This window comes from Enhydra lutris, unplaced genomic scaffold, assembly GCF_002288905.1.
Source record: "Enhydra lutris kenyoni isolate GAN:26980312 unplaced genomic scaffold, ASM228890v2 scaffoldscaffold51, whole genome shotgun sequence".
NCBI lineage: Eukaryota > Metazoa > Chordata > Mammalia > Carnivora > Mustelidae > Enhydra > Enhydra lutris.
In genome coordinates, this window is record NW_019154135.1 from 4,734,837 (window position 1) to 4,748,546 (window position 13,710).

Below are 13,710 nucleotides of genomic sequence, written 5' to 3' on the forward strand. Positions count from 1 at the left end.
CTAACTTGGTGACAGCAGCATCAGAAGGCAGAGAGGAGCAAGCAAAATAACAGAATAGGAGCTGAAGAGCTGAGCAGCCAGACTGGGTCTGAGGAAATGGCCTCACAGGGCTGAAGGGCTCTGTCGCAGGTTCTGCAACTCATTCTTTTTAAGCCAGAGGGACCAGAGATGGATTCATCCCAGGTGCATTTGGGGAAGCCAACAAATTGTTCTGAGCACAGCTTTCACACTTGTGAACTAGTGATGAGTGAATGATGCTTAATTTGCAAAACATTCTAAGAGTATGTCTAGAAGTACTGGCTCCAGGCTTGGCATGTCACCAGCCTTCATCCCTGTTACTTGTCTCTTGCCCCTTGGATGGGCCTTGTAAGTCTTCCATCACAGGTGTCCCTGGGGTTGGGAAATGGCCTGGAATGTGGCTGACTGTTAGAATTTTATATTTCATTCTTTTATGCCCCTAAAGATGACTTTGCACTTTAGGCTTATAGACCTTTCTGCTGGAGAACTTGGAATGAGTTGCCTAACTACCTCATAATCATATTATGAGGATTCAGTAAGACAAATGTACTTAAAAGTGCTCTATAAACATTTATAATGTGTTTCTTTGTTTATTATTTGCACGTTGAACATTTCAGAGACTTGGAGGTAGAAAGGAAACTTGGAACTTGGATTTGTTTGATTTCTTTTTATGTTTTTTTCCAAGGCAGCTTGGAGGCATATCAGATTAATTATTAGATGGAGGCAAAATATATCGAACTGTATGGGAACCACTGATCTCTGATCTAAAATGGAACCTGTAATTCCCTGCTCTTGGCTGCTAATACGCCACAGCTTGGATAGCTCATTATTGGTAATGCTGTGTTAGCTGGCACCCGATTTTTAAATTCATATTAACAATCATGGAGCCCTGCACTTTGCATTTATAGGAAAATGAGAGTTACCTGAGTCAGGTAAATAAATAAAGGTTCAGGGGCGCCTGGGTGGCTCAGTGGGTTAAGCCTCTGCCTTCAGCTCAGGTCATGATCTCAGGGTCCTAGGATCGAGCCCCACATCGGGCTCCCTGCTCAGCGGGGAGCCTGCTTCCCTTCCTCTCTCTCTGCCTGCCTCTCTGCCTACTTGTGATCTCTGTCTCTGTCAAATAAATAAATAAAATGTTTAAAAATAAATAAAGGTTCAGTGAAGTCATGAATTTCAACTTCTGGCATCATTGTTGTTTGAATTGTTCTGGAACTGAACACAAACCTTGTCAGCATCTTAGGAGGAAGAGTCATCTACAATTATTTGAGAATAATTGTGGCTATATAAATGGAGTTAATGCATTAGAATTGAGCATACTGTGGCCACACCCCTGTTGGAAATGCTGGGGTGGGCAGTGTGCTACATGGAGCTTTTCCAGCTTTTACCTGAGGAAGAAGAGCCAGGTCCGGGACATTTACAGAAACAACTCAGAGTGACCTTTCCCATGCAAGAGAGTTCTTTGAAAACTCCTTTTTTATCTCAAAATGCACACATATTTTGCATTTGACTTTAAAGCTCTTCATGTTTGTTTTTAAATTAGTTTTACCCCAAATTTTGAGTACAGTCGGTGCTCCACAGCAGATGTCTTCCCCCTCCACCCCGCCCTGGGGCACACTTGCCTACCTCTGGGGAGGAGTGGACACCCGTCGAGAAACCTCTGTGTTCTCAGAGACTGGGAGACAGAGGATATAGGTTAACACACTCATGTGACCACATGTTCGAGGCTCACAGGTTTCCAGCGAACAGCTACACACCTTCATACTGCTGAAGCAGAGTTCCCCTGCCAGGGTAAAAAGGCCTGCTCTCCACTCTTATTTTTTGCCTAATTGTGTTTTGGGAGCATGTAACAGTGTGGATTCATACTTAGAGCCTTTCAGATAGCAGACCTAAAGAGAAAATAAGAATGTGAGTAGGAGAGATGCATCAGAACTAACGCCAAAGCCCTTCACTCAACCCCAGTAGCCTTCTCCATAGCCTTCAGGAATCTTCTGCACACCACCAACAGATTGGGCTGTGAATCCGTTAAGCCAATTGCTGAGGAGGCTTGTTGTGGAGACGTCTTTGGTGGAAAACAACCAATGAACTGGCGAGGGCTGCATCCAAGGGGGGAACTCCGGACTAGGGTAACAGCGAGACATCACACATGGGAAAGAGCAAAGGGAACTAAGAGAACCTACCGACCCGAGAAGATGCACAGTCTTCACCTGCCTCCATCACCTCACTCAGGTGGTTCCAGGGTGAACTCTCTGGCTGAGTCTTTACACCATTTTCACAGTCCATAAATGGTAGGGCGTCTATATGTGCAGCAGATCTTTTAACCTCAAACACACTTGTGGAACTCACCTCCACCAAGGCGTCGGGATGCAGAACCTTCCTGAAACACGCAAACAGTTTTACTTCCTGGAAAATGTTAATCACTGTTACTGTTGGCCACCACGTTCATGTCGTCAATCTGGCGCCGAGATGGCTGTAAATAATGTTAACAAAAATCCACGAGCTAACTAGATTTCTGTGGGGTTTTAAATGTGTCTCCTCTGTGAGTTTAGTAGCCTCTGAAAAATACACACTTCTCTCTTTGTCTAAGACCTGTTTTTTGATACCATAAAGATGAAGAAATAGTTTGTGAATATCCTGCATATTTATAAATTTGTAAATATCCTGAATAATGAGCAGAGGAATATTTAAATAGGAAGAAGCAAGATATATATGCTTCAAACTATCCTTTGCTATGATTGCAGGTTTAAGCTTGTATTAGTCTGTTATGAAATGTGGTTTAATCCTCCACTTTTAAAAAATTGGAATGCACACACTTTAGACTTATAATTCTACAAGTCTATATTAAAGTATGGTTTTTGTTGTGTCTTCAGTGAACTTATATTCTGAGGAGATAAGCTGGATGTTGGCATCTTTAAACTAGAATTAGGAAGACAGTTGTCATTGTCCTACTCTGGCACATACAGCAGCGTAAGGGGTTGTGGCCAGCCTATTGAGAGCTCCTATGGCCTTCATCTGGACATAGGTCTGACAAAGAAGAAAAATTTATATTAAGGAATTTTGATTTATGCTTAGGTGTACTGGCCACTTCAAGAGTTAGGAGAAGGATCAAGGCTGAGGACACAGTGTCTGAGCTGTTTGTTGACTTCTCTGGCTCTGTGTCAGCCAGGCGATGTTGAAGACCACACCCAGAGTAGGAAGAATCAGGCTTTCCAAATTGAGGGGAGATAATGCCTTGGGACTAGTCCATATTCCCAACCCACAAATCCCAGGCCGTGTCTTCCTCTGATTGTTTATTATCAAATGAGATTCAGAGAACAGACGTTTATTATCAAATGAGATTCAGAGAACAGACCTATCTCTTATCTCACTTGATGCCAAGATCCATTCCATATGCCACTGACATTGATTTCCTCTGCCAGCAGCCCAGGAGCCCTGAGATGCACCTTGCACTTGGGGCTGAAAACAGGTATACTGAGGAGATTTGCACATTAGCTAAAGCCAAGCACGTAGGCACACCAGGGGCACCAGCTTCGGTGTGAGGAAGGATTCTACAAATCCCTTTGTACTCTCCTGGGCCAAAGCTGTGAGCCCTAGTGATGCCCAATCATTACACTCAAGTCTTACAAAGGCGGCTTGATGGTAACATACAGTCACACTCTTACAGCATCAAGGATACTGAAAGGCAATAGAAACAGCCCCAGAACCTACAACAGAGACTTTGAGCTAGAGGTCGACAAGTTCAAGTTTTCTATCTTCTCCTTTCTCAGGACAGATTATCTTCTAAAAAGTGGACACTTGGGCACCTGGGCTCAGGTGGCTCAGTTGGTTAAGCCACTGCCTTCGGCTCAAGTCATGATCTTGGAGTCCTGGGATGGAGTCCCACATCGGGCTTCCCCTGCTCTGCAGGGAACCTGCTTCTTCCTCCCCCTCTGCCTCTCCCCCTACTTGTGCTCTCTCTCTCTCTCTCTCTGTTGAAAAAATAAATAAAATCCTTACAAAAAAAGAAGTGGACACTGTATGAATTTGCTTAATAATCTGACTTTTAAAATTATTTTCTGCAAATGCAGTGCTTTAAATAGTAAATCTGCCTTTGAATAAATAGTCATGATCATTTCTGAGTAGAACTTTCCTAGGAGAAAATGGAAGCAAGGACTTTAGGTGTTCTGATTAATATATTAGCAGATATATATTGAGCAATGCTGGAAAATAAAACATTTTAGCAACCTGAGTTGCAAATACTTACCAGACTACAGATAATCCATGTAACAATTATGTTTCTGAAATTTCCCAGATTAAATAAGAGAGACCTCAGAGTAGTTCTTAATGCTATGCTCAGGCTCTTCCCTAATACACAGAATTTCCTGGAAATCCCTAGATAATAATACAGATCAGAAGAAATGGAGGTACCGCAGTTGTACAGCATACTTTGCTAAATGGAAACACATTATAATTACAGCGGTAAACATCTATTGACCTATCATTCTGTTGCCTTAGGGTCTGCTTTAATAAATAGTTTTTGCAAATTTGAATGTGAAAAGATGTTGTTTACATAAGTAGTTACAAAGAGCCTCTAATATTACAGTAATTGTGTTTGTTGATTTCCATTACTCTGAAAAATACCCCTCCTCCCCACTAGCAGATCTTCTTTTACTGGGAAAGACATAAGATTGCTAGAAGCTTGTTTTAATCAATAGTAGCCTAATAAAATCACAACACTGCTGTCTTTGTAGACTATAGTTGGAGAAATAACTATGATTAAGCATGTTCACTTTGCAGTGTGAGTATCTATTTCAATGCTTGTTTTGCTTGTCTCCCATTTTCCTTCTTACAGATTTTTAAAAGCATTGGCTCTGATGAGACTGTCCAAGGCCAAGGAAGTCGGAGGCTGATCAGCTTTTCTCTCTCAGGTATGTTTTGCTCACCTGAAGGCCTATGGAGACAATAAAAAGGTCAACCAACAGTTAGGTGACCTATTTCAATTTGACCCTTACCTACGAGTTACTCCATCTCTGTGTGCCTCAGTGTCCCCATCTGCTAGTTTAATTCCACATTTAATTTAAAACAAAAATGAAAAATATCTGCTCCGTTTTCCTTGACCTCATAAGGATATTGGAAGAGTCAATAAGTAATAGATGCTAAAGCACTTTGAGATGATAAGAATGAAAGCTGCCATTGCACTTTGCCTCCATCGTCACTAGCATTATCTGAAAGTTTATAAGTGGAGGTAGGGGAAAACCCAGGAAGAGAAGCAACCAGCAGACTGTCTAAATGAAGTCTCACATGAAGCTCATTTGGTAAAACAGATAAAAACCAAGCTGCTCAAAATAGTACATTTGTGGAAAAGTCAGTGAAAATCCAAATAAAGTATGTAACTTAATTAATAGTATTTAGTTGAGTAATCTAATTTTTAAGTTTTCATAATGCATTATAGTTCTGTAATATATTAATAGTGGGGCAAACTGGGTAAAGATATCTTGAAAATATCTGTACCATCTCTGCAACTCTTCTGTAAATCCAGAATAATTTCAAAATTAAAAGAAAAACTGAGTTACTCTGCCTAAAATGATATACAAAGCTCAGAGCCCTACACATTAAATTCCATCCTAAGTGGTCTTTGGGGAGACACAATGGCATGAAGCTCGAGGACTCTATGGAACACAGAAAACTGTTACCTTAGCTTGTTGTCAACCAACAAATGTTGCAGGCCATGAATGTCAGAGAGCTAAGACCAAAGACACTAAGTACGTGAGTGTCCTTGGGAGATAGACAGTCAATTGGCATTTTTTTCATGTCTAAGTGAGCCCCAGTAAAGCAAATGTGTGCCTAAAGAGCCACTGGTAAATAATTATAGCAAGATTGCAGGATAAAGGTTAATAAACAAAAAATCAGTTGCTTTCCTGTATACCAGCAATGAACAAATGGAATTTGAAATTAAACACAAATGCCTTTTTATATTAGCACCTACAAAAAACGAAATGTTTAGATATAACTCTAACAAAATTTGTACAAGGTCTGTATGAGGAAGACTACAAAACTCTTATGAATGAAATTGAAGAACTAAATAAATGAAGAGATATGCCATATTGATAGATTAAAAGAATCAGTATTGTCAAGATTTTAATTTTTCTATAGAATCAATGCAATCCCAATTAAAACCCCAGTAAGTCATTTTGTAGATACTGATATATGACTCTAAAATTTATAGAGAGATGCAAAGACCCAGAAAACCAACACAGTATTGAAAGAGCAGATCAAAGTTGGAGAACTGACTTATTCAACTTCAGACTTACTACAGCTATGGTAATCAAGTTAGTGTCATACGGTCAAAGGACAGATAGATCGGTGGAACAGAATAGAGTATCCAGAAAGAGACCCATATGTATTTAGTCAGCTGATCATTAACAGAGGAGCAATGGCAATACAGTGGAATAAAGACAGTCTTTTCAACAGATGGTGCTAGAACTAGTGGACATCTCCATGCAAAAAAAAAAAAAAAAAAGACTCTATATCCAGAACTTACACCCTTCACAAAAATTAACCCACTGAATAACTGTTAAAACTAATAAATTCAATAAAGTTGGAAGACACAAAATCAAAATACAAAAATCTGCTCTTTCTGTACTAATGATGAACTCTCAGAAAAAGAAATTAAGAAGATAATCCCATTTATAATTTCATCAGAAAGGCTGAAATACCTAGGAATAAACGTAACTAAGGAAAGACAGACCTGTACACCAAAAACAAGAAACACTGATGAAAGAAATTGAAGAAAATGCAAATAAATGGGGAGATAGTCCATGCTCATGGATGAGAAGAATTAATAGTCAAAATGTCCATATTACCCACAGCAATCTATAAATTCAGTGCAATCTCTATCAATATTCCAATGGCATTTTTTTCACAGAAATAGAACAAAGAATTCTGAAATTTGTATGGAACCACAAAAGACCCCAAATAACCAAAGCAATCTGAGGAAAGAAGAGCCAAGTTGGAGGAATCATTCCCAATTTCAAACTATATTACAAAACTATAACAATCAAAACAGTATGATATTAACATAAAAACAAGACACATAGATAGATCAAAGGAACAGATAGAGAGTCCAGAAATAAACATACTCTTTTATGGCCATTTAATTTACAGCAAGGAGCCAAGAATATACAATGAGAAAAAGACAATCTAGTCAATAAACAATTCTGGGAAAACAGGACAGCCACATGCGAAAGAATAAAACAAGACCCTATATTTCACCATACAAAAACAATAACTCAAAATATATTAAAGACTTGAACATAAGACCTGAAATCACAAAACTTTTATAAGAAAGCATAGACCTGAGTCTTGGTGATTTTTGGGGATTTGACAAAAGCAAAGGCAACAAAAGCAAAAATAAATAAATGGGACTCCATCAAACTAAAAAGCTTTTGCACGACAAAGGAAACTGTCAACGAAATGGAAAGGAGTAAGAGAAAATAATTGCAAATTGTATTTCTGAAAAGGGGTTAACATCCAAAATATATAAAGGTGTTATATATCCAAAATATATAAAGAATTCATGCAACTCAGCAGAAAAAAAAATTTTTTTTGACTTAAGAATGTGTAGAAGATCCAAATAGACATCTCATCAAAGAAGACATATAGATGGCCAACAAGTACACAAAAAGATACTCAGTATCACTTACCATAAGTGAAATGCAAATCAAAACCACAATGAGATATACTCTCACTTAGAATGACTAGTATCAAAAGACAAGGGAGGGGCGCCTGGGTGGCTCAGTCCTTAAGTGTCTGCCTTCAGCTCGAGTCATCACCCCAGGGTCCTGGGTGAGCCCCGCATCCTGCTCAGTGGGAAGCCTGCTTCTCCCTCTCCCACTCCCCCTGCTTGTGTTCCCTCTCTCGCTGTGTCTCTCTCTATCAAATAAATAAAATATTTAAAAAAAAAAAAAGACAAGGAGAAACAAGTGTTAGTGAGGTGGTAGAGAAGGGAACCTTCATGCACTATTGGTGGGGATGTAAGTTAGTGCAGCCACTATGAAAACCAGTATGGAGGTTCCTCAAAAAATTAAAGATAGAACTACCATAGGGTCCAGCAGTTCCACTTCTGGGTGTTTATCCAAAGAAATGGAAACACTAACTCAAAAAGATAGATGCACCCCCATGTTCATTGAGACATTATTTATAATAACCACAACACAGAAGCAACCTAAGTGTCCACTGATGGATGAATGGATAAAGAAATTGTGGCATATATATACATAATACAATGATATTCAGCTAAAAAAAAGAATGAAATCTTGCTATTTGGACAACATGGATGGACTTGAGGGCATTACACTAAATGAAATAAGTCACACAGAGAAACACAAAGACCATATAACCTCACTTATACATGGACTCAAAAAAAAAAAAAAATCAAGCTTGTAGATTGGTTGGGGTTGGGCAAAATGGGTGAAGATGGTCAAAAGATACAAACTTCCAGTTATAAAACAAATAAATGATGTGAATGTAATGTACAGTATAGTGACTAAAGTTAATAATACTGTATTGTGTATTTGAAAGTTGCTAAGAGAATAGATCTTAAACGTTTTTATCAGAAGAAAAAGTTATAACGATGTGTGGTGACGGCTGTTAAATAGACTTATTTGGTAATCATTTTGCATTCATACAAAGATAATACAAATTCATGAACCATTATGTTGTACACCTGAAACTAATATAATTTTATATGTCAAGTATACCTCAGTTTTTACAAATAACTCAAAAATGGATCAGACTTAAGTGTAAAATGCAAAACTATAAAACTCCTTGAAGGTAACAGGAGAAAATCTCCATGATGTTGGGTATGACAATGGCTTGCTTTTTAGCTACAACATTGAAGATGTGGTGCATGAAAGAAATAATTGGTAAAGGATGAAGTTTATTAGAATTAAAAACTTCTACCCCACAAAAGACAATGTCGAGAATAAGAAGACAAGCCACACTGGGCAAAAATATTGACAAAATACTCATCTGTTAAAGGAACATTATCCATTATACAAAGAACTCTTGATACTCAATATGAAAACATATGACTCACTTTAAAAAATGGGCCAAAGATCGTGGCAGACATCTCATACAGATGACAAAAAATCATATGAAAATATGCTCCATATCGTATGTCACTGGGGAAATGCAAATAAAGACAAAAATGAGATACCACCACATACCTATTAGAATGTCCAATATCCAGAACGCTGACAACACCAGATGCTGACAAGAATGTAGAACAGTGAGAACTCTCAGTGGTTGCTGGTGGGACTGCAAGTGGTACAGCCTCTTTCAAAGACAGTTTGGTGATTTGTTACAAAACTAAACATTCTTACCATAGGACCCAGTGATTGCATTCCTTGGTATTTACCCAAAGGAATTAAAAACTTAACTCTGTACAAAACCTGCCCACAGATGTTTATAGAAACTTTTTTTTGTAATTTCCAAAACGTGGAAGCAACTCAGATGTCCTTCAGTAGGTGAATGGATGAATAAACTGTAGTACATCCAGACAATGGATTGATGTTCGTTGCTAAAAGGAAATGAGCTGTCAGACCAGAAAAAGACATGAGGGAACCTTAAATGCATATTACTAAGTGAAAAACAGCCATTCTGAAAAGGCTACATACTATATGATTCCAATGATGTGACATTATGGGAAGGGCAAAACTGTGGAGTCAGTAGGGAAATCAGTGGTTGCCTGAGGGTGGAGGTGGGGATTATGGGAGAGGTGGAGAACAGAGGACTTTTTAGGGCAGTATACATATTCTGTTTGATACTCTAATAATGGATACGTTTGTCCAAACCCATAGAAGATACACCACCAAAAGTGAACGCTAATGTAAACTATGGACTTGGGGTAATGATGTGTCAGTATAGGTTCATCAGTTGTAACAAATGCGCCCTGCTAGTGGGGAATGTTGATAATGGCGGAGGCTCTGCATGTGTGAGTCAAGAGGTATATAGGAAAATCTGTACTTCCTCTTCATTTTTCTGTGAACCTACAACTCCCCCCTCAAAATAAAGTCTTTTATTTTAAAAAAAAATAGTTGATGACATTAGCATATATCTAAGTTAAAGAAAAAGGAAGAAGAAACTCAATACTTTTGTGTTATTAGGGCATAAAGCTGACAACTCCTGATTTACCATTCTTATGTTCCTGTTAGAATGCTTGAGAAATAACAGTTATCTGTGCAAACCTGCAGAAACAGCAGAAGCGTAGAAAACTTCTCAACTGCCTTCCAGAAACCAAGAGGGAATTTCATTAACCAAAACTCAGTGAAATCCTGAAGCCTGAGCGGGATGCCATGTAGGATAGGCAGCACGGGGCTGGGGAAGGAGATAATATCTCTGTTAATTGGTTCCCATTTTGGTTCTGCCAAATAGACATGGGTTGATAGACCTACTATATTGACTGTGAGACTACAGCCCTTGGCCTTCTTACCTCTCCACTTTGCAGAGGAATTTTCACTTAGACCCATAGAATTTTCAGTTGGATTTCTTCTCTCAGAGTCCACCAGGTTTCCTGAGGTGACCTCAGGCCCTCAGGACTTCAGGACCCCAGCTGTCCTGAGGAATGCTGGAAGTCCAGTCCAGGAAGGGCCAACCATCCTCTCTTAAAACACATAGTAACTACAATATCTGTTGTATTGATTTCTGACAAGGAATGGTTTTCTACATGCCAGTAATTGCTCCATATAATGGGTTCTGTAGACATATCAGTCTGTCTTTGTAATGAGGTAGAAAACAGTCTAAAGGTTGGAAAGACTTTTCCACATTTTAGATGGACTTTTCTCCTTGTGTAAAGCCTGATATGATCTTTAACCTCACCAAAACACATTTAAATTAAAATATTCCAATTTTATAGATTTCCAGGCCATGGGGTTGAAGAAAGGGATGTTTTTCAACCCAGACCCTTACCTGAAGATTTCCATTCAGCCTGGAAAGCACAGCATCTTCCCTGCCCTCCCACACCATGGACAGGAGAGGAGATCCAAGATCATAGGCAACACCGTGAACCCCATCTGGCAGGCCGAGGTGAGTGTTGTGGGCCCTGAAAAGAGGTCTGAGTGGCCAGCTGAACCAACTGACCATAAACCAGCCCACATGCCATGCCCTCCTTTCTTGGAGCCCCAGACTGCTGCTAAGTTCATGGCTCTCTGGTCTGAGAAGAGAGCGGTGTTCTTTGTGGGTTATAATTCAGGGATCTTACTGGAGGCCCTCAAGGCAATACCAGGAAACTTGCAGCTACACTCAGTAGGCCTGCTGTAGCTTCTTCATCTGATTCAGAACCTGCATCTGAGAGCAAGACAGCCTCCCGGTACCTCTGTGTGGGAGAAAGAAGAGAAGCATTCTTACATTCTTCCTATGTGTGCAGTCCTTAGGCGAGAATGCCAGATTTTAAATATGTCCCTCTAGACCAGTTCCAGAGATTCTAAAACTGTCCGTTTCCCAGGACAGGTAAATCATGAAGCCCTACAATACCCTTGGGAGTTACATATTTTTTGATTTAAATAAACATGAACCCTAATTTTGCATCCCACCTTCCTGGTCTGAACGGAGTTTGGTAACTTGCTGGAGTATCGAGTGGTTGGTTCTGTCTCATGAAGGCCTGTCTCCACTCCTGAATGTGTGTCCTCTACTGGCCAGGAGTGAGAACGTTCCTCAGTAAAGCCACACACACGCACGTCAGGCTTGGCCTCACGGTGGCTAAGTTCTCTCCTAGGGAACTAACAGAAAGTTGTCACAACCTGCTGGGCAGCTTAACTCACATGCTTTGGCTTGAGGTTGTGACCTGCTGACTGTGTGGGCTGGGCAGCAGGGAGGCTTAGGGCATGGGAGGGGCTACCATATAATGTTGGTGTTAAAAGCAAAGATTTGCGGCGCCTGGATGGCTCAGTGGGTTAAGCCTCTGCCTTCGGCTCAGGTCATGATCCCAAGGTCTTGGGATCGAGCCCCGCATCAGGCTCTCTGCTCAGTGGGGAGCCTGCTTCCTCCTCTCTCTTTGCCTGCCTCTCTGCCTACTTGTGATCTCTGTCTGTCAAATAAATAAAATCTTTAAAAAAAAAAAAAGGCAAAGATTTGCAGCCACACAAATCTTGGTTCAAATCTCAGCATGTCCTGTTACTCATGTGGATTGAAGAAATCAGTGATTCTCAATCTGAGTCTGAAGTTACCTTCATCAGGCTGTTACTGATGGGAATGTGCTCCTCCTTCCCAAGGACTTGCTTTGGACAGGTTTCCTTCCTTTATTATTCAGAATAGGTCATCTCTGTTGTAGACTTTACAAGCGTCCTTGAATAAGAAAGTGTAATTAGATATTTGGGGACAAATCTCATTCATTGTCTCTTAAATTACACCACCCACTTCCTAGGCTTAATAAACACTGACCCAGGCCTTACAGAGGAGCAATGTTTAAAGTTAGAGCAATGTAAAGGAAAAGGAATTGCACTAAAACTTCCTACTGCTTTGGTTATCAACAGATTCTAAAGCACTGAGAGTAACAGTAGCATGGAATAATGAATCTTAAATTATTTGTTCCTTCAGTCCTGGCTATTGTCACCAATTATTTCTGGACTCCTCACTGCATTCCTGGGCATAATACAAGATGCCACAGGAATTTATAGTACATGGGTGGGGGTGGGGGGCGAAGACTTCTCTCTTCCGAAGAACTTCAGAGCAACTTGTTCTAAAACATTTAGTCACAAAGGTATTATAAGTCTCAAAGAACATTTCAGAAACCCACCACTATCAGAATGTTTTTGGTCTAAAAATGTCAGCTGGAATCCACTTTAAGTTCTGAAATTATTTCTGCGTCTTTAGTTAAGATTTACTTCACTCTGGAAAGATCCTAGCACACTCTCACTAGTCCTCTGCTTTTGACCTGCTGCATTCTATCCAGCCTCCCCTGGTTAAAGTCGGTGATTTTTTTTGTTTTGTTTTGGTTTGTTTTTTTTCCTTAACTGGATTGGGTGATGGGCCTTATAGAGAGCATGAGATATAATGAGCACTGGGTGTTCTATGCAACTGATGAATTACCGAACTCTGCATCTGAAACTAATGATACACTGTATGTTAACTAATTTAATTTAAGTAAGTAAAAAAAAAATAAAGTTGGTGTTCTACAGTAAGTTTTGCCACAGGTCTCCCCAATGAGGCTCAGACTGAGCGTAACTGATTTCTCAAGTTAAATATCAGCTAACTTGACTGAAGATCTGCACTTTCCACCCCTAAATGCTCTCCTGTGCAGAGCACTCAAGGACTTGGCTGTCCCAGCGTTACTTACCGCTTGTGTCCATAACGGATGCCCTTGGCTCTGAGCTAGAGGAAGTGGGGCCAGCTGTGGTATTTTTTACAAACAAGAAGTCCAGAGGGAGGGGTTCTAGAAGTGCAGCTGCTGAGAACACCAACGAGGGACTCGAGCTCTCTGGGTCTTCCCACCACACTGTTAGCAGATGATGCTCATCGTCCTGTCTTAAAGCCTCAACCTCAAGTTCAAGGGAGGAAGAAAGCAAAAAGGCAAAAAGCCTTCTCCATGTAAGTCTTTGCATTTTTATTCTGTAAGAGAAACCCTTCCCAGCAAAAGCCCTGTTACCTCTCACAGACATTCACCTGTTTGGGAAAATCTAGTACTTCGATTCCCCAGCTCTTAAATAAGGAGGGGAAGGG

The 13,710-nt window shown here is 40.0% G+C and overlaps 1 protein-coding gene across 1 annotated transcript in view; it reads left to right on the plus strand.

Moving 5' to 3' along the window:
- LOC111157053 (HECT, C2 and WW domain containing E3 ubiquitin protein ligase 1) overlaps nucleotides 1-13,710 on the plus strand; it is a 453,548-nt gene that overhangs the window by 290,314 nt on the left and 149,524 nt on the right. Inside the window, exons 5-6 of the mRNA XM_022518266.1 lie at nucleotides 4,847-4,922; nucleotides 10,910-11,079. Coding sequence (XP_022373974.1) covers nucleotides 4,847-4,922; nucleotides 10,910-11,079 — 246 coding nt within the window. The remainder of the gene's footprint in view (nucleotides 1-4,846; nucleotides 4,923-10,909; nucleotides 11,080-13,710) is intronic.